Source organism: Aulonocara stuartgranti (assembly GCF_965226115.1).
Source record: "Aulonocara stuartgranti genome assembly, chromosome: 8".
NCBI lineage: Eukaryota > Metazoa > Chordata > Actinopteri > Cichliformes > Cichlidae > Aulonocara > Aulonocara stuartgranti.
Window position 1 is genome coordinate 24,522,826 of NC_138959.1, and position 21,792 is coordinate 24,544,617.

At 39.6% G+C, this 21,792-nt stretch overlaps 1 protein-coding gene and 1 long non-coding RNA gene across 2 annotated transcripts in view; one reads left to right on the forward strand and one right to left on the reverse strand.

Moving 5' to 3' along the window:
- The window catches only part of LOC309712689, a 354,596-nt gene that overhangs the window by 155,140 nt on the left and 177,664 nt on the right, over positions 1-21,792 (forward strand). The window lies entirely within an intron of this gene.
- Positions 955-21,194, reverse strand: lmf1 (lipase maturation factor 1). The gene is made up of 11 exons (XM_082543669.1): positions 20,954-21,194; positions 20,083-20,392; positions 19,007-19,017; positions 16,345-16,493; positions 8,969-9,034; positions 5,175-5,342; positions 4,376-4,556; positions 3,368-3,521; positions 3,050-3,233; positions 2,482-2,594; positions 955-1,346 (listed from the first exon to the last, which is right to left on the reverse strand). Exons 1-11 carry the CDS (start codon positions 21,162-21,164, stop codon positions 1,160-1,162), a joined length of 1,734 nt encoding a protein of 577 aa, XP_082399795.1. The 5' UTR covers positions 21,165-21,194; the 3' UTR covers positions 955-1,159.

Genomic DNA, 21,792 nt, shown 5'->3' on the forward strand with positions numbered 1-21,792 from the left:
ACTTTGTATGTAATGTGGACGCCAGGTCCTAAGAGGTTAAACGAGTTTTAAAAGTATCCAGTGTTGCAGGTCCTGATATGTAAAGGCAGTTTATTCCACAGTTTCGCAGCAGTCACAGCAAAATACCCAATCTCCTGTTTTAATCTAGACCTGGGACAACCAGAAGCATTTGGGCCACAGACCTCAAAGATCTTGCCGGAGTATACCAATTTAAAAGATCAGAAAGATATATATAGGAGCTAGTCCATGCAATGTTTTAAAAACAAGTGTCAAGATCTTAAAATCAATTCGAAACCTTACTGGCAGCCAGTGCAGCGAGACGAGTGTAGGGGATATGTGCTCTCTCTTCCACTTGCCAGTCAAAAGCCTTGCCGCAGCATTTTGAACCAGCTTTAGCCGGACAATAGATGACGAAGTAACACCAGAGTAAAGGCTGTTGCAGAAGTCGAGGCGAGATGAAATAAAGGCATGGATTGCTTTCACAAAGTCTCTGAAGCAGAGAAATGGCTTCGCCTTTGCAAGTAAGCGAAGGTGAAAGAAGCTGGTCTTGATCACATTATTTATCTGTTTATTGAATGTTTAATTACAATCAAAAATCACACCTAAATTCCTCGCAAACGGTTTTTTATAATTTTCTAAGGGGCCGAGGTCGTAATGGTCACTAGGGCCGAAGACAATGATCTCAGGTTTCTGTTCATTTAGATTGAGAAAATTTAAAGTCATCCATATCTTAACATCTTCCAGACAATCGAACACTCTTCAGAGGGTTCACAGATTTGCGTTTCAGTGGGAGGTAGATCTGTGAATCATCTGCATAACATGTGTCTCGTATGAGTACATCTGTAGTGACACAAATGACCAAACTATCTAAAAGACTGTCGGAACAGACACAAATACGGTGGGACATCTCTCTGCATGAACCACACACACAAGAAAAAGCAGGGAAGCTGATCATTACATATGTGTAGATCCCTTTTAATATAGAAACTGCACTCATTCAGATATACAAAGGCGGGCAACTTCCCACCTTTAATTGAAAGCTTTACAAAAACCCTCACATCATGTGGGAATAAATGTGTGGATGCTCGATATCAATGAAAAAGTTCTTCATGAAATCGAATCCCACCCTTCTTCACCGTGACTTTCAGAGCTCACGGCTTTACTTTCTGTTCTGCTGTAAATGCGGATGGGGCCAGTTCCTGGATTGGAAGTAGCCCCTGAGTCCTTCCAGGTTCACAGGAGGGAAGTAAGCTCCGATGCGTTTCCTCAGCCACCACTTGCCCTGTGCTGCGCTGGCACTGCCTGGCTGGCTGAACTTGTACCTGAAATGTTCTCCCCGAACCCACCTGCAAGGAAGAAGAGCCCAAAACTGCGTTCACATGAAGTAATGATTTTTATCGTCAGCATACATTCTTCAGGGCTTATAATACTGTGTCTACCAACAACAGTGAGTTTGTTAGGTTTGTTTTGCTCAGAGCAAAAGGTAAGGAATCTTAGAAAACAATACTGAAATATTGATTTTTTTCATCGCTTTTTTTTTTTTAAGATAAACTCATGTTTTGCAAAAAAAAAAAAAAATGTATGTGATGGAGGGAAATTGAGATCATTTTTGGATTCAGCACCCTAAAAAAACATAAAATTTACCAAAAATATTCCATGCAGCTGAAAAAGCTTTTTTGCAGACCTGTGTTATCAATCACAAGTCAATGAGCAGTCCTCCTGTCAATCCTCACATCTGCTTTTAAAACACCGAGATGGTGACATTGAAAATAGTCCAGTTTATTTATATAGCACATTTAAAAACAACAGACACTGACCAAAGAACTTGTTGTACAACACACAACACAAATCACCAAAAAACATTACAAATGATTTAAGAACGACAGAAAAAAGTTTCAGCTGCAACAACAGAACTTAACTAATCACTGTGTAACGACAAAGTGCGTGTTGTCCATCTTTTATATACAGTATGGGTTGGACCATGATGGTCATACCAGCATGTTGTGCCGCTGGTGTTCATGCACGTTAAAACACTGAGGAACAATGTAGTGTTTGTTATTAGACGATTCCACTGCCTGAAAAAGATCTGCCCGGTTAGCTAGTTACTTAGCATGCCTCAACTAGCTAGTTATGTGCCTATCCTTCCACTGCTGGCTAAAAATGGTTTGGTGATGATAGAGACCAGTGCAGGTGAACATTGTACACATAATACACACTTTTCCTTGATGGTTGTGTTACGTCTCTAAAGGTTGTGTGCGTGTGAGTTGCTCTCTTCTTCCTGTGAAGCGCTACTGAAGCGACTCCACTCAGCAATCAGCTCCACAGAGCCATTGTGGTGGCTCACAGCTGTGTGAATGAGTGTGGTTTTGGACGTATCCCTTTTCTTTTACCAGCGTCTAAGTTTAGCTGTAGCTTTCTGAGGACTTTCCCAAACTTAACGGGAGTGTTTTGGTGAGGCTGGTGTAGACTGTGTGCGTTTACCTGGGTGAGTCTCTGCCTTGGAACGGGTTGTGGTCGAGAAGTGAGAGGACTGTGCTGTCGTTGGACAGCAGGCGTCCTGCTATGTGGATCACCCACTCGCTCTGCTCGTAGGTCTGATCGAACAGATGGAGACAATGTGTTAGAAACTGAAATAAACACAGGAGAAGGAGACGGAAAGAAGAGAGGACGAGGAAGAGACAGAAATCAGGAGAGAGGAGAATTTTAACGAGTCACACTGGGAATCAAATAAGTGAGAAAGAGGAGGCAAGGGAATTTAATGTGTGTTTGTGAGAGAGAAAAAGGGAAATAATGAGCAGATACAGGGAGACAGAGACACACAAATGAAGCCTGAAGGGCAAACATGACAGTTCTGGCTTGATTTAAAACAAGCGTGCAGCACTATCGTCGAAACACTGCCCCCCAGTGTTGGAAATGGGGTACTAAAGCTTTTCCACATTGATTACATTTAGATATAAACAGCCATAACAGCAACAATAATATTAATACATTGAAACTCTTTATCAACATTAGGATGATAAATAAAAAAAATGCTGTAGTGAGGTTTCACCTGGAAGGCAGCGAACCACATGAGCCAGTCCAGTCGATAGTGGTACGGCGAGAGGAGGCACGGCCGCCGGTACACGTCCCCCGGCTTGCACATGAACTGGTACTCCTCCCACAATGCTTCAGGGTCCTTGGGATCTGGGCTCAGAGTGCCCTGGAAAATCACCTCAGTACGTTCCTTAGTGATGCTGAACAGAAGGAGAGGAAACATTAAATAAAACGAATAAAGGATCACATTTTTTAAATTTCACTAATTTCTTTAGTATGCAAAAATCTTAATTTGCAATATGTCTGCTAATATATGCGTTTCCTCTCGCTGTACCTGCCAAACGCTCCGTACGTGTTGACAATGCGCAGCGGGTCAAAGGATGTGTTCATCACCTGCCTGGAACTCAGCAGGTTCGTCACCACAGGGATGCTCAGGCAGCCAATCAGAATGCCCAAAGATATGTTAACCACCTGACGAATCAACATACCTGACACAGACACACACACACACACACGCACACAAAAACAACTTCTAAATGCATCTTAATGTTCTGTCACTGGATAGAGCCCACTGCTTTCTCTGTCATCTGCTCCATTTCAGCTAAATATGAAACTGCACATGCATGTTGTCGCTCCCGTTTAGCCAAAAAAAATGTGTATTCACCCCAAACCTGTACCTGAAGCCGAGGAAAACTGCACCTTAAATCAAGGTGACACATTTATTAGTGTCTGGCCTGGAGCAGTGGAGGTTGGCATTAACGAGTGAGCCGGCGTGTTTGCATGTGTTTGTGATCAGTGAATCAATTTCTTAGTAAAAAAGGTGTGGACGATGTGTGCCGGGGTAGCTGGTACTGGCAAACATTTGCTAAGTCTGCATCAGTTCCTTCCTACCTTTCTGCCTGGCCCAACACATGTTAAACACATCAGGCTACCCACAATCATTTCTCACCAGGACCAACTTTCTGGCTCTGCTCAAATGATTCAAATAGGCCCACACTCCAGGTACCAGGTTATTTCATATTTACTATGCTACAGTGAAGCAAAGACACTAATAGGTCCAGTGGGACCAATTAGAGTGGGGCCACTCTCACACTTTTACCAGTTTCAGCAGTCTGTATTGTAAAAATGTAAGTGGCGTTACTTTAAATTCCAACAAACTTGATGTCATTCTTTTCCCAGCTACGCAGCTCTCCAAGTGCTAATCCTTTTTATTCCCATAATTCCTTCTCTAGCACAACCAGATGCTATGCAGCCTTGTCAGTCTGTACTGCTGAATACCAACATTTCAAATTCATAAGTAGACAACAATATCCTGCGTTTGCACAGTTTGGGATGTGCATACCTTTGGTAGGTGCTGGGGTGCGTCCAGCTACATCCTCACTCTGTATCTCCAGCACTGCTTTCTTGGCTCCAGCCCCAGAGCGAAACAAGAAGCCCAGCGATGCATCGTCAAAGCAGGCCAAACTGGGAACGATGGTGAGCCAGTTCAGAAAGCTAAGGTTCCCGCTCACTATCAAAACCACCTGCAGCCCAAAATAATGGGACAGAGAGAAGGCACAGTGAGGAGAGATGATGCAGCAGTGTTTCAGCACCAATTAAAAAGCTGGAAAACATGTTTTTTTTTTTAAAGAAATGAACGACCCAATGAGCTCTAACAAAATGAAGGGCAGCACCAATACCTCAAAATCCTACTTTGTTTTTCGTGTTCACCTCGTGTAGGCTACCAGGGAGCCTACCACAGGCTATACATGAGGCACAGATTCAGTTTAAGTGTACAGTAATGGATAAAATAGCTAAATGCAATCAAACATCCCAACATTAAAGCCATTAACTCATAGTTCAAAGAGTAAGGGGACTTTCAAGGAATGAAAAATAAAATGACATAAAATCTATCTGAGCAGCCCGCCTTGGTTAAACCTGTGTGTGTGCAAACACTGAACAGGAACAGTGTTCCCAAAACAGAGCCAACAACATCACATCAGTAGGTGCATTTATATTTCATTATTGTTTGACTTCTCCCCTCTTAATCATTACTACCTTGGCACCACCGTTAAGATCGTTATCTCAGTTGCCATAAACATCAATCATCATTCAGCCTTTGCTCTCATTGCTCTCTGTGGCTTGTGAACAGTGTAAATTACCTGGAAAAGGATCTGGATTGCTCCATTAACCATACACAGCCGCCTGCCGAGGAAAGTGAAGAACGGGACGATGAGTTCGACAAAGTGGTTCGACAAGGTCTCAAAGCGATGGAACCACCACGGAGAGCGGTGAATGTAGTAGGACATGGGATTGGGAACTGGTTGGGTCTGCACAGAGAAAAAACTCAAGGTCAAGGTGACAAGTGCCACGGTAACATCTCATCTTTAATGAATGGATTCCTCCCTGAAGTTCTGCAAAGTTTTTCTGATCTGCAAACATTTTCCAAACACCGTCTGCTCACAGCTTAAGATGGAAGTTTTTCAGATTTACGTTGGCAATAACTGTCTGAGATGGGATGAAAATTAATTTATAGTGTCACACCTTGAGGGAAACATTTCCATGTCTAAATAAAGATGGAAACCTATTTAAATAACAGCAACCACACCTATGCACCCCCCCCCCCCAAAAAAAAAACCCCCCAGAGGATTCATACAGACTGGTAAATTATGCGTGCATGAGCTGGTTGCTATGTAAAAGCTGAATATGCAAACTGCTACAGGGAGTGAAAAATAAATATAGCACAGGAATAGGCGTAGGAAAAATGAAAACAAGACAGTTGGCATCCTAACCCAAACCTTTATTGTTTTTATGTTGCAGAAAATTGGGGTTATTAAACTTGCAGCTTACTGAAACACCCCTGGAAGACCAAGGGCAAGGGGCCTGCGACCTCAGACAGCCAAACAACCCCACAGGACTTGGAAACCAGCATTATTACAACAAACATACAGAGGCAAACAAAACAGCAACTATGCTGAAACACAGCTACACAGCCCCCAGAGAGTCAGGACAGGAGGAGATCTGCAGCTCCTCTGCTCATCTGAAAGGGAGCACTGTGTCCGAGGGGTTAATAAGGTTCACCTGGCACCACTGGCTTCCGGTCCTGTGTGCGTGCGTGTGTGTCTACATTACGGCGTAGGCTGCTAACTGTTGAAATTGGACCAGGAAAGGGAAAGTGACCCAGCGCGGAATAAGCTCCACATTATACCTGACAAATCATCCTACAAACTCATTTTCTGGTACACTAACCTTAAATAACTGTCATGTAGCTAAAGAATTGCCTCCGCAGGCATCTATAGTTTATTTAATAATTCAAGCAAGATACAGTGAGCACAGTAGCTGAGGCTACAAACAAAGCTACATACAGCTACACAACAGTCACAAGCTCTGAGAACTGAACCAGCGCTGTCATGCATCATTACAGTTAAAATAAGACGGCCATTTCCACTTGTGGTCATTTCTAATTGGTATAGTTTATATAGATATGTTTCAAAACCTGATGAGAGAGCAGCAGCACAACCGCCATCGCAGAAGAGACCAGACTTCAATGACAGCAAGTCATGTCAAGTGGGCTGCAAAGGAGCTTCCAGCTGAAATGAAAGTGTGAGCAGGCTGAAGCAGTTTCAGCAGTGTGCTGCATACGAGACACGCCAATTGGATGTGAGATGTTTGACTTCATCACTTACCTGAACTAACAAATCAGCAAGTGCCAGTACCAGTCTCTCCTGAGACTGGTACTGGCACCCACTCGCCAGTACCAGTCTCTCCTGAGCGTTACTAGAGGCAGATTGACCCCTATACACTCACAGTCATTATAAAAGTTGTTTTCACCCTTCATCGCAATTTAAAAAAAAAAAAAAGCTTTTTATAATCCATGCAGCTGGAGTTAGGGGGACCCTTTCAGCCCGATATCGGCGACAACCAAAGCAGTCAGACTGAAGCTTCAGAATAAGCGCTCCAAAACCAACAGCTGACATCACAGTGGCTACTGTCAGTGGAGCTAATGCTAGCCTCAGTTTAAAATAAGCTACTGGTCACACCAGACTAATTAAACCTGGAGCTGTTTAAAGCTTGTGTCTATTGTTTGTGTGTACTGAACTTAGCAAAGCAGAATTTCACTTTGAATTTAACAGTTCAGAGATTTTAAACATCATCTACCTTCGATTGCTCAAATTGGTCAACATCTGGCTCTCATTGTTCTAGCTGTAACAGCTGTGTGCCCCTAATACTACTGAGCACACTGAAAATCAACAGTTTAACCAACAGATCAGTTTAACTTTAACTATTTTTACATTGTACAAGTTTAAATGAAGGTATCAAAAGGAAGAGGGAAAAAAACAACAACCCATCTTTCTGGTAACAACAAGGTCATTTAGGGGAGTTTTCTTTATGATGTAATGGTAATCACATGACATATGAACAGAGAGTATAATTATTTCATACACTGAACATGGGGAGAATTAACTGATGTTGTTTTTTCAATGTACAGGACATTTGATCAATTTAGTTGAGGTTAAGACAGTTCAACATTTTCGATACACATGAAATTGTGAAATTTGTACAGTGGAAAATATTTGGCCTCACAAACTCTGCTGCCCTGTATGGCAATGAATGCTAAAACTGTGGGAAAATCTAGGAAAATTTTATAAGGAAGAGTCAAAGAAAGAAAGAAGGAAAAGCCATAATTAGAAAGGATAAAAATGTAAGCGCTTTATACTTCCACATTATAATCCTAGCTATCAACTCCATGCAAGCCTGTGTGTTACAACCTAACCTCCCTTCCTATTGTATTTTCGGCTGGGTGAATATCTATGAAGTATTCTTGATGTATCCCGTCTCATAGGAGCCAGAATATTCCTGTCTATGTTAATTACAGAAGACAGAAGAAGGTCCTCCTCCCTCTGTGGCCCGCTAACATCGAGCAGTGCTGGTTAGAGCGGTCGAGTGTCCCACCGAGGGAAAAACAAACACTGGATTTGCACAACCTCACACTCAGTGTAAGAGTTTGATTTACTGAATCCCACAACAGCGGTTTCTGTAATGTGCTGCCCTGCTGTGGTTAGCCTGATGTGAGTTTGTTGCAGCTTTGTCATCATCCAGGAGACGAAGCCAAGGTTCACTGTTTTTATATATCAATCAGACTGAGACGTTCAGACTGCTGAAGAAAACGGGCTTTTGGGAAATTTAAAAGCGACTCTGGTTTTGCTGGACACTTGTAATATGATAGCTTAGGTGAAATCTTTGGTTGTAGGAGGTCGTTACTGCAGCGGCTCCTGCACTGTACTCAGAACGCAAGCAAACGTGGGATTTTAATCTGTGTTCTGCACAGAACATGTTTAACAAACTTCCTAGAACCACCAAGGGGTTCTAGTGTGAAGGAAACAAGTGTGAACAGCTCCCGGCCCAACCTGTGAGGATTGAAGGCCCTTTGAAACCCATTCGTGTCTTTTGTTTGCGCGCATTCTGCTGTGACGTACCTTCACACAGCCAATAGAAACGAAGCATGCTGCGCTAAGTTCAGCCACACGATGAAGGAAAACATTCATATGCATATACAGGGACTTCCAAAGCCTTTCCAATGGCTCTGAGGACCTCGGGGGCAAAGACGTCTTGTGTAAACGACACACTCTTCACTAATCGGGATAGTTACAAAGATTAAGTCTTTATGAATAAGCGATACATCTTTTTATTAAACATTTGAACATAATACGTCACAAACTCTCTAGAGGATATAAAGTCAGAGAGATACATGTTTGGAAGTGACAAGAAGCAGGCGCATGTAGTACACGTAGAGCAGCTGCAATTTTTGGGTCCTTCACTCTAGTTAGGGTGAGTGCAGCGCACGCCGTGTCAAATGTCAAAGGGCCTTGAGGCTGCACTGTGCATTTACAACAACAGAACACTGAGAACCAGGAAGCTGGACATGCAGGGAGTACATTAAATGCAACATACGCACCTCATAGTGATAGTCCATGCAGGTGAGGTCTCTCCAGCATTTGTCGCCTCTGATTTTTATAAGACCCTGAAAAGAAAAACCATAAAACTTGTGCTACATCAACCTCAGTATACTTCAAACTTCACAGCAGCAAGCACTTCTGTGTTTAGCTGGACTTAATGGATGTCAGCACATGACAACTAAAAATCTGTCTCAAAAGGAAATGGTTCAACATGAACCAGTTAATAATAACGCCATTGGAGAGTTATAATAAATAATAACATCAAATTTACATATTCATATATATGTAATGTGTATAAAACATGCTAGTGGCTCTGTAAAACTGGGCATTGGCTCAGCCTTTGACCTAAACGCCAAGTTTAACTTGCTGCTGCCATTAAATTCAAAATGACTATTTCCTTAATGTTCCACTGGGAATTAAATTTGGGTTTCTGAGACGGTTTTCTATTCACATGTTACAATTGGGGTTGTTAATATAGTAATTTTTTTGGTTCCAAAAATCCACAATGGCGACAGCAATAAATAAAGCTGAGGCTTCAAAACGAAGACATTCACTGCAGTTTTATCAATCTTTCAGTCTATTATCAGGGCACCATGATAATACCAATGCTTTAAAATCTCAACCAAAAGAACAAAAATATGAATCTTACAGTGGAAAATTTAAGGCATCACTAAAATCATACTCATCCAGTGTATGTTCAGAGCCTAAATAAACCAAATGCTTTATGGAGAAGAAATTCATTAACATGCTACACTCTAACAAACAGGATAGCATGTAGCCATATCTAAGAAGTGACAAGATACTTAAGCCCCTCAGTGGCTGACACACTTTAAGCACAACAAGAGACACAATACAAAGTGGGGATCCACCACCAAAGATCAAATCTGACACAACAAATCTAATTTGCTTGTCGTCTGAAAACATCATTAGCTTTTCTGACCTTCTCTACTCAATAGCAGCTCACAGTTGTGCAGCCCTGTTGTGCTAATGCCTCAAATTGAGAAGAAGCCCTCAGAAGATTCAGTTATAAACAGAGTCAGTGCTAAAAAAAAATAAGTATGCTGACGAATACAGGGGGGGAAAAAAGCCTATAGAGCTCTTTGAGTGTTTTTGGCCAAAAGAAATTGTCATGCTACTGAATCACAAGTCTGTTGTTAGAAGTCCATGGTATTTCTAAATTGATGATGCAGATTATGACTGTAATAAAAAGTTAACCATAGTCCCTCACTGAGGATTTTCCCTTAATAAAATAAGAAAAAACAAAAAAAATGATTCAAACTAAGCCCAAAATGCAGAGAAATGCAATGTCAGGGCTTGTTTTCCACCAACTGAATTAAGCAAACAGGACACTATCCAGGACCCAAGTGTCAATATTGACACATCAGCCTGTCATGTGGTCGACGTGGAATTTGGAATAAGTCGCCTGCTAACCTCTAACCAGATTTACAAAAACCAGGACATTTCTTTCTGATTACAAACTTGGCTGCTGGCTGCTGAGGTGATGAAGCCAAAGATGTTGTTGATAATTCAATTCAGTCATGAGATTCTGAAATGTCATCAATTACTACCCAACATACAAACCTCTGACATAAACAGATATCTCGTCAGTATCAAGAGGCCTTAGGGAAAGGATATGAACCTGTAAACTCAGCAAAGAACACCAGAGAGATTCAACCTTTCACAACTATGATCCGCTCAAAATTTTATTAAGAAAGAAAATTGGATACAAATGTATCCATTGGATTCAAACAATGAAAATCTGACTATAAAAACAGAAAAGAGGAACTGTGGTGTTAATGCCACAGCAGTACTGGTGTTACATTGCTTTGTTTGACATGGCATTTTTCCAACATGAATGAAAACATACTGTTACTCTAAGAAGGCCTTTCTTGGAAGTCAAACAGGAAGCCACTTATCAAAAGTAAATAGTAATATCATCAATATATGCCAATGACACAATGGTAATGAATCATCAAACATTTTCAGTCCATTGATTGTCATGAGCTTAAAGGCTTAACTCTAGGAGGTTTAAGGCATCCTTGACTAAAAGCCCAAGCATGATTGTAATCCAAACTCTAACCCAGACCCTAGGCAATCATAATATCTAAACTTAGCACAAAAACTAAGGACATTTGTGTTTTATCAACTATTATTTTGTTGTAACTATGCTTTTTAGCAATAAATTGTATACCATTGGAAACGGTGCCCCTGTAAGAAAAATGCATCTGTGCATTGAGCAGGAGAGCCGAGTATGTGGGTTGTTCAGATCTTCCCTGCCAATGGCAAACAGCTTATTCTCCTATTGACTCTTGTTTGGTGTCATTTTCAGGATGATTAAAGTCTGAAGAAAGAAGACATACTGGCAGTTTAACAAGTAGAATGTGGAAGAGCCATACACAGCCACAACAGCCTGACACCTCTACTTGGTCACACACTGCTGTGGGATGCCATCCAACTGTTCAGCCAGCATTTGAGATCAGTGCTGTTGTGTTGGTCACTCTGGCACGAACAGCACACCCAAGGTGATCCCACAAGTGTTCAGTGGGGTTGAGGTCAGGACTGCAGACATGTTCCAGTGCACGTGTTGTCGACACAAGCACAAATGGGCCTGATGGTGCAGGGCAGTCATGGAAGGCCTCCTGGCAGGACTGTGAGAGCAGAGATGGATTGTGTGTGATCTCTTGTGGATTGTTTGGGCAGAGTCGTCGGCCGTATCTTCCTTCAAAGTTTGACTATAAATTTGAAGAACACTGCCTACAGTTCCTAAGTGATGACAGGTCTCTTTGGGAGACAACACCACCAGAAGAATAAAGCCCGTCTCTGACATTCCCAGTTATATAGAACTCGACTTCAATTTGGAGATGGTACTAGAACTCACTCCAAATAATTTTCCAACTCTGTTTTGTGGAACACCAGCCTGAAGTTGCCCTATGGCCTCTCCAGATCAATCAAACGTGGCATCCTGGTAAACAAGGCATCCTTGGAGCAGATGCCAATTAGTCAGGCACCCGATTAGCTGCACCTGGAGTACCAGAAGCTCAAAACAAGATTCAATAACCGAATAAGCTGTTTGGCACTGACAGAGAAACGTATCATGGTTGCAGCCCACAAATGTATTTTCCCTATGAATGTGGCTCCATTTAAAGGGAAAATATGTAGACACAGGGGTATAAGACTTATAGCCAAGAAACAGTGCTGCAAAAACATTGTCAACCAGATACAAATTTCCTTAATTTTTTTGCAAAGTTGTTCTTTTTTTTTTTTCTTTTTTTTTAATTGAATTGTTCTCCCAAGTCTTATAATTCAGGGAACAAAGAAAAATCAAAAACTGTTGGCATTTGTCCCCAGAAAACACGTTTGCCTTCCTCTGTGATACAAAGTTAGGGTTATCACCTATGATGATTCAGAACTCAGAGTTAAAGCTGCTATAATCAATATTGTTTTGCTGGCAATGAATACAATGACTGCTGTCAGAAACCTGACGCTAGCAGTTATTGAATAAACAGAGAATTACTATCTTACAGTGCAATTCCTATTAGCACCAAGCAGCTCTTTAGCGTCTTTCATCTTTTTTGGGGTTTTTTTTTTTACAATCTCAATATTGCTTTTGGCTCATTCTTGCTGCTCTCATTCACACTTAAGTTAGGTCTGAGTTACATTTGACTCATAGCTGGACTGTATAAAAGCCTTAATCCACGTCAGTCTTTCAGTATTAATAATTTGGACTTCTACTTAAACATATCTTCAGTTACAGCCAAAATGTCATTCAGCCAGGAATCATGAGCAGCTTCTCTTGTACACCTTGAACTCATTGTTACCCACATCTATTTATTATAACAGGCAATAAAGGTCTATCCATCCCAGTCGACCAGATGTGCACCAACAGTCTGGGCGAATCAACGTGTCAGCAACACAAGAACCAAAGTCTAAATGTGATTTCAGCTCACGTTACACACCGTTAACTCTATAAAGCCAATTTAAGCCACAAACCACACCTAGCAAAATATTTCCTACAGCTGCTGTGTTTAATGGAAATGTTTGATCAAGCAAAAAATTTATAATACAACGCATTTACAATCACTATACGCAACAGTAGAACTTAATAATTTATTGATTCTCTGACAAAAAAAAAAAATATCAACACCAGTATTTTTACTGCCTTCATCTATTAAGAGGCGCTTTTAAACTCTCAGGAATTTACTGGGGGGGGGGCTGTTGTTATACCCTCAGTGATTAGTATGATCAAACTCTACTATGAACAAACTTAGAAGGCCATTTGAAGTCCTATTTTAATTTAAAGTTACAACTAAACCATCAGGAAACAGCTAGCAAGCTAAGATGAAGGATCTATTATCAATTACTTGACTTTGTTGTCAATATTCTTGGTAACATGAGAAATTTAGTCCTCATACAAAAGTTTAATCAAGTAAGCATACCATGCTTATACTCAAAAATGTATCTACCCAACACTGTACTGAAAAAGCATCACATCTTACAACACTGAGACTTCATTTGAGGGTCACTTATCTAATTTACCTTTAAGATATAGAAGGGACTAAATGTCTATAAGGCTGAACATCAATCAGAATTTAAAATGAGGCTTTTATCCCCTTTTGTGAAAACACTTTATATTTAAAGTATTTACAGAGCTTCATAGTTAATGAGCCGACTTGATCTTCTGAAATCTAATTAGCTTCACATTTTGTAGCTTTCTGCCTGATTAACCTCACAGTCTACTGCTGCTGCACACAAGCTGCTAGGGCACAAATTGAAATGCATCCGAGCAGCTTAACATGCCACCTCAATGTGCATGATGTATTAAATATGTTAAGCTACGCTAATTAGGAAACAAATAGGGGGAAACGTGTAATAATTACAACAACATTTTTTAAACATTTTAATGTCAACACTGTTGTTTAGCATAAAATATGGTCATGTGATATTTTTATAAAATGCTGGGGCATTTCTGTGTGTGCAAGTGTGCTGGAAGTTCCCCTTGTTTTAATGAGGTAATTACTTACTACAGAAGGTACAGTGGAGATGGTTCTAATCAAGATTAGCAGGGAAAGTCTGGTTTATATAACAACGTTAAGCAAGAAAACAAAGGCACTTATGTATACTTTTAAATTGGATTTTTATGCTTAAGGTAAGGCTTGTTTAAATAGAGCAGGGTATAAATTTTTATCAAGGATGTTAAAATGATTTATGTACTTATTTCAATGGTAAAGGCTGACAAGCGGAAAATTACATTTAGTTAAACTGTTATCTTATTAGCCCATCCCAATTAATAATATATGGTTAATGCATTTATAGTCCAATTCTTTCCTTTTTAATATATTAAAAATATTAGATGCTACAGCAATAGCATGTGGTATGAAATTATTATTGGGAAAAATGACTTGTGCGACATTGTAGGACATTTCATTGCTTAAAGAAATTAATAAATAAAAAATGATGGGCTCATACCCAACCCATCTCCTATATTTTCAGGGACCTTAAAAGTACATGCTAACCTTTGTCATCCTCACAAATATATAAGTCAAAGAACAGCATTGAACCACAGTGCTTTCAGATGGATAAATAGATACAGCCAGGGTGGATCAAACACTGTGGGAGGAACAGCACTGCAATTAACACTGCTGAAAAGTTGCTGAGTCTTTGTAACGTTTAAGCAGACCTCAGTTTGGACCATCATAAGCTCTCCCACTATAAGGTCATCAAACCCGTGATGGACGTCTCACATGAAAAATTAAAATATAGGAAAGTTCATCTCATAATCATAGTAGAAAATGTGCAGCAGAGCTTCAAAGTAAGACAATATACAGTCAGTGTGGTTCCTTTGTTTACTGTTTATCATCTGGATTTGATTTCCTGACAAAAGGAGCATGTGAATGCTATTTGGACCTTAACCTTAAAGTTCTGACATTCTTAACAACATTACAAAATAAATTATCAACAAAATCTAATCAGCTAATCCAATTAGACAGAGGGTGATCAGTTGACTAGATACTAATCAGGTCCAATAATAATTTCATCTAATATTTTGTAAAGCTAAAGCCCAGAACATCATCCATTGCTATAAATCCATACACTTAACACTGTGTACTCTGAACAATAACGTGCAGCAGCTGGTTTCATTTAACTGAGGAAAGCAAGCAGAGCTGATGCATTTTATCAAAACTGCAGTATATCTGTGCAGCACACTGCAACAGAACAACTCGTCATAAGTACTTGAGATTAAAATTATAAAATTTTATAATTATTAAAATCTAAATAATTCCACTAGTAATAGCAGTTCTCTTTTTTGCACACAAAAATAATATACTCTCAGTTTTTAGTCACAATTTTGGAGGTATTTAGTCAATAAACAACAAAGTGAACAAATTTAAGCCCCAGACATCATCATCATCATCATCATCACATTTCCTCTAAGTGTTTTGAATATCTGCATATCTAATACTTGTCAGGAAACTTTACCTGAATGCCTAAATGTCAGCCTATAAATGAAATATTTGGAAATAACCAAAGTCATTGAATTTTCCCCTTTGAAACCATGATCTCTAGTAGTTTCCTTGGTCAGTAGTCAGTTGTTAAGATACGTGTATCTTGGTGGCACAAAGAGCAGAACAAAAAAAACTTTCTCAATCTTTTCTTAAAAGATTAAAGTTTGCTTATGCCTTCTGAAAAATAACAGCACTTTCATTTTGCTTATGCAGTGACCGTTTTGTAGCATAACTGAGGTGCTTTCAAATAACGGTAGCCCTTAGCAACAAAACTCAACATTCATTCTGACGTTGTACATCAGAGAATGAAATACGCCATGAGAGCCTTTTACAGTGAAGCGCTGAGTAGGGGGCTCCCTGCGTTTCAGCTCGCTTTGTGGTCGTAACTGAAAAAATGCCACTGAATCTGTGGAAAACACAGTGATTGACAGATAAAACACAGACAGAGGTCTAAAATTCACCATGGAAACTGTCAAACAAAGAGACATATTGTTTAGTCGACCGTATATTTGTTTTGGCATCACCGGCTGCTGGCAGAGCTCAATAGCAAAAACCCAAAAGTAACAGTCTAAAATCCGATGACAAACATTCACGCTGCTCAGAAACGGTTTCATTTCTTCACATGACTGAGATGCGTTTATGTCAGGCTTTTAATTTAGAAACTTTAACAGCCACTGGAAGAAGATATATGCACACAAATGGAAGACAAAGGTAAGCTTTCTCATTTATCTTTCAGTTATTGTGAATTTGTTTGAAATTACTTCCTAAAATTTACTGTCAAAGCAGTTGTATTCTTGTTTTAACGGCATGCAATAAATGATCTATAAATTTGCAGACATCTCTTCTGTGTATTTATAAACTGCTATACTCACAGCCCCCAGCATGATGCGAACAATGAGCCATCTGAAGGTCCAGATACAGATGAGAGACGGGGGGCACCGGTGGGGAACCTGGGACAGAGTCCACACCGGACACAAGAAAATAGCCAGGAAGCCCGTCTCCAACAGCTGACTCTCCCAACCTGCACAAACAATCAGAAGATCATCAATGACCTGCTTTACTTAACGCAGGCTCAGTGTGTTATAGCACAGAAGAGCTAATACTGCTTTAATGGTGCAGGAACATTACACTTCAGGTCAACAAAGTAACACATGCACGCCCCAAGAAAACAACATGACGTCAAATTTCTGATTTGGAACAATATCAATAAATATGAGAGGAATGGCACACGTTTGTCTGGTAATGTCCTTGATAAAGCCACATTAACTGTGTTTCTGGGAGTCAAAGTCAGGATGTAACTGAAGAAGCACATCTTTGTCAAAGTTGGAGAGGAACTCTAAATTTTGCCAAAATAGGGAGTAACATTTTCCAGCCGATTAATGTTTTGTGACCCCAACTTATTGCCATAACAGGGTGAATATCAGTAGTGATGGGAAACAAAAACACAGCTTTATGTGATTGGTTTTTGCTGCTGAACCTCTGCAAACCTATTTAATGGCTAAGTGTGTGGATCTTTTGCCTATCTGCCATACATATGTGAAAAAGCTTATAACAGGACTGTCATGCATGTACAGTAAGAGAAATAAGTGTTTGATTTGCTGCTGAATTCATAATTTTGAGCACTCAGTCTATAATTTTTTATTTTGTGATGGCATCAATCCACGTCCTGTACTTTGTGGGAAAATAATTTTTGACTCCCACCCTAAAAACATTCAAACATGGCAGTGGAAACATTATGTTTTGGGGGTCTTTTTCTGCCAATATTATAAAATCCCTGCATCACACTGAGGAAAAAAAATGGAAAAGTCTTGGATAAGAATGTCCTTCACTCAGCCAGGACACTGAAAATGCATCGTGGGTGGGCCTTCCCACAAAACAATGATCCAAAACATACTTCAAAGTCAAAAGCTCAAGAAGACACCCGCTAAAGATGAGACAGAAAGCTGAAGTTTTGTATCTCCAAACCACAACCTAAAAGCCTTGAGGATTTCGACGAGGTCAGCAAAGATCTCTGCTTGACAACGGCTACTCTACCAAGTAGTCAATTTGAGTTCCAGTTATTTCTCTCTCTGAAATTCCCATTAATTTCTAACTGTGGCAGAATGATTCATTCTTGATTGTTTTGTAGATAATTTGTCTTTCACTACAGAAATAAACCAACCACTGACCTAAGCTGCTCATTTCTTTGTGTTTAAAACTGTGAATTCAACCGGGGGTTAAATCCTTATTTCAGGACTACATGAGGCATCATTTGAAGTGTAAAATATTTCAGTTTGCAAAAGTCATGTTGCTAAAATGAAACCACCTCTAACCGTATTTCGACATGGGTCGCCAGCAGACTGGTCAAAGACACTTATTACGGGCTACCTAATAGCTTTTTTCCCAGAGATACTTTGACATTTTACTGGAAGCTAAATGGCAGTGTCAGTATAATATGCTCACAATGATAGTGCTTATGTTTAGCAAATATAACGTTACATTTTTAGGTTTGCATATGCTCATTAGGATTGGAATTGTTTCAAGCACTGAAGAAAAACAAATATTTAAATTGGAATCACCTATTAAAATTATAGTGTTATAGTCTATAAATGTCTATAAACAACCCAATATTAGTGCTAAGTGCACTAATATGGGAACAGTGGACCTTCATCTGCAGACTTTCAGCTCCACTGTCAGCCAGAGTGTGATGATGAGTCCAAGTTGCAGCAGAATGAGAGAAAAGGAATTTTCTTTTTCGGGTAATAGAAGCCACAGCCCAACCACAGACACAGACACAGGCCTGGCGTCTCTGACTACAAAGTGTCATTAGGCAATCACGGCGCTGCCGCTGACCTCACCACTTATCTGGGCCGAAGCTCTACATGCAACCTCATGTTTATACTTCCCCCGCCGCCATCTTTACCATCATAGCCATGACAGTTTATTGGGTTCACCCTGTTAAAAAACAATATACTAAGTTTTCACTCTAAGCTGCAAACAAAGTAGTTGATTTTTTCGCAGCATATCTTGATATCTACTGAATTTTGTAATAAGACTGGCTCATCTTTACAAATATGTCAAGTCACCTTACAGTCATAGGCTTCTAAATAAACGCAATGTGTCAGTATAGATGTGCTTTTGGTTTAAGGAACATGTGCTAAATACAAACATAAGGACTCAATCAGGCCCTCGCATTACCAAAGAACAACCACTCAACCAAAAACACATTAATAAAAAGCAGCATGAACTACACTTTTACTCTAAATAATAATAATAACAATAATACACACTAAAATTCTGTTTCTTTTTTTAAGAACAAGGATCAAACACTGATGATCTTTAGCACTATTTAAATCCACCTCTTCAAATTGTGACCCGTAACTCGATTTTTCTAAAAAGTGTTGCTCAACACAGGTTTAAAACATCTCACAGAATCAGTTTCACCTTTTATGAAAATATAAATGACACAGACACCTGTCTCACATTAATGCTTTCCTTCAAATCCACTTCTTTTTGGAGGCGAAACAAAGGAAGCTTCTGTGGAAGTTCACTTACCAAAGGAGTACCTGGAAAGAGAAAAAGGAAGCAGGTTAATGCTGTGAAACTGACTGTTTGGTGTCAGGAGAGATCAAACACGCTGGGCAGCCAAAATGCTTTGCGGAAAAATAAGTCACAACATGAATACAAGAAATGAAATATGCAGTTGCTGTCTAGTAGAGAAGTTGACAGCTGACTATGGTAACCATCACTGTGGGATCATCTTATAGGGAATGTTTTTAAATGCATGTATGCTTTATGCTAATATAAGCGCGGGCATGAGCGCTTCAAATTAGGACCTACAACATTAATAGTTCACATAATTTTATCTTTTTAAACACGGAAACATCCAATCATAACTGAAGTGTATGCTATGCAATAGCAATAGCATACACTTAATAATGAATTCACTTGAAATCTTGTAGTGACTAATATGCAAAAAGATATTCCATCGTAAAAGTCGCCTGAACCTACATATTCTTTCTGAGTCACTCACACGAACACACACACACACACACACACACACACACAGTTATTAGTTTAAAAATGCAAGTTAGGTGTTTTATTATACTTAAATGATTGATAGGACTTAAAGAAATACTTAGAGACCTTTGAAAAGCCTGAAGAAATATAGTTTGAAATCACTGAAAAATGAGAATTCTGAATCAAAATGTAAAGAAATGTGTCGGCTTGATACTTTTGCACAGCCCTCTACGTAGCCACGTTTGACTACTCAAATTCTGCTCCCAGTGATATATTATATTTTATTTTTCTAACAACACTTCCTGTTAATTTCACATTAAAAGCCCTGTAGCAGGAATGCGAAACTTATTTTACATTCTGAGCAGTAAATTAATGGTTTTTCAAAATCTAATAGTTTCAAACATTAATATCAACCCAGAACGTTCCAATCAGGGCTTCTCTACTCACTAAATTTGGCTACAACTTAAGATCTTCTATAAAGTTTTTTGAAGATTTCTACAAATCTGGCTGTAAAAAGTTATCTGATCAATCTTTAAGATTAGGTGCTCTACATTAAAACATTTTTAATCCAGTTTTATTGAGAGTGAAAGCATGATTTAACCAACACTTACCACAGCTGTCCTACATTGACCAGGGAGTGGTATAGCACCCACAGTGTGAGCATGATCACCATGTTGGCCATTCCCATCACCAGGACAAACCCTGACAGCGCCATCCCCAACAGGGCGATGCCATCCAGGTTGGCGTCCATGTCGCTCCAGTCAAAGAACCAGAGAACGGAGGGGGTGTACGCCATGGCGGCCATTCCGATCTTCCCCCCAACATAGCGCTTGACACTTCTGAGGTAGCTCTTACAGGGCATCAAGCCATGTTCACCAATCAGCTGCTTGTTCTGGTTGTAAGCAACACTGAAGGCCACAACTAAAAAACAAATGAAATTGTTTGTGAGACAGAAGCAATTAGTTTATTTTTCTCAAATTAAAGAGCAAACTTCTCCATGAGGCACAGCTGTCCTGACAGGAGCTATTCAGGTGGGGGCTCATTTATGATGTGAGTAAAACGCTGGTGGTGGTTGTGAGCTCAGCTCTTTGCAAGAAGCACCAGTAAAATCAGAACACGTGATAAATGGACTGGTTCTTATAGCGCTTTTCTAGACTCAAAGCACTTTACACAACTTGCCTCATTCACTCATCTGACGTTCACATTCATGGGATCAGTATATTTCCTTGACTGCGCCATCCCTGTGTTTCAAATGAATGGTTATCAGAAACTAACAGAGCATTAATAACAGTAGTTAAAAAACTGCCAAACACACGTGTAGGTACGTTCACGCAAGTTTTATTTACAGTAAAGTGCGCATGCGTTAAGATACCGTGGCACTAAACTGTGACTGTCATGCTAATGATAAAAAAGTAAACCCCTACAGCTAAACTACCACACACACACACACTAACTGACTGCAGACCGTAAGTGTCAACATACAGTAAATAAAGGCGACGGAGCGCAGCAGCACAATGCGAGTGAGCCAGTAAGTCCCGGGCTGTAAGGACAGAAGCGGCTTCTCTTTCTCTGCGTCGCTGCTGGAGTGTTTTCCATCTTCTCCACCGCTAACAGCGGAGTCTGTCTCTGTTCTCTTACTGCCAACACGTCTCTTCCTCACAGAGATCTCTGCACGTTCACCGCTTGCCGCCATGTTTAAGGATGTCACGGTCACGTGACAGAACAGACGCGGAAGTATGTTATTATTATTATTATTATTATTATTATTATTATTATTATTATTATTATTATTATTATCATTACATTTTAAATTTAATGATATTATACGGTTTGTATGTATAACGTATACATTTTTTTCAAAACCAATTTAAATGTAATTTATTGGAAGTAAACGGATCTTCCGTAGTACAAATGTTCTGAATCTACCTGATGCCTAAGATGACAAATTTAAAGAGAAATCTATAAAGCAGGATTGAGGGGTTCTTGTACCTGAAGCTGTTTGAGAGGCATTTTGCTTCTCTCCTCTCCAGTCAGAGTTTTTCTGGCATTCCCCTCTTCAGACGCTGAAATGAAGATCACAGGTTAGCACTATTATAGGTTTTATTACTATTACTAATATTATTTTTATTGTTATACTTTTGTATTTTATAATGTGACTTTTTCATTTTGAGCTTTTGTTTTGTTGTTTAGTTCGTTTTTATTGTATGAGAAGTTTTTATTGTAGTTTAGTTTTTTATTAGTTTCATTGTTAATATTGGTCTTTTTAATTATTATTAAATAGAGGGCATATATCAGAGGCAAGATTTATCAAAACCAATTAC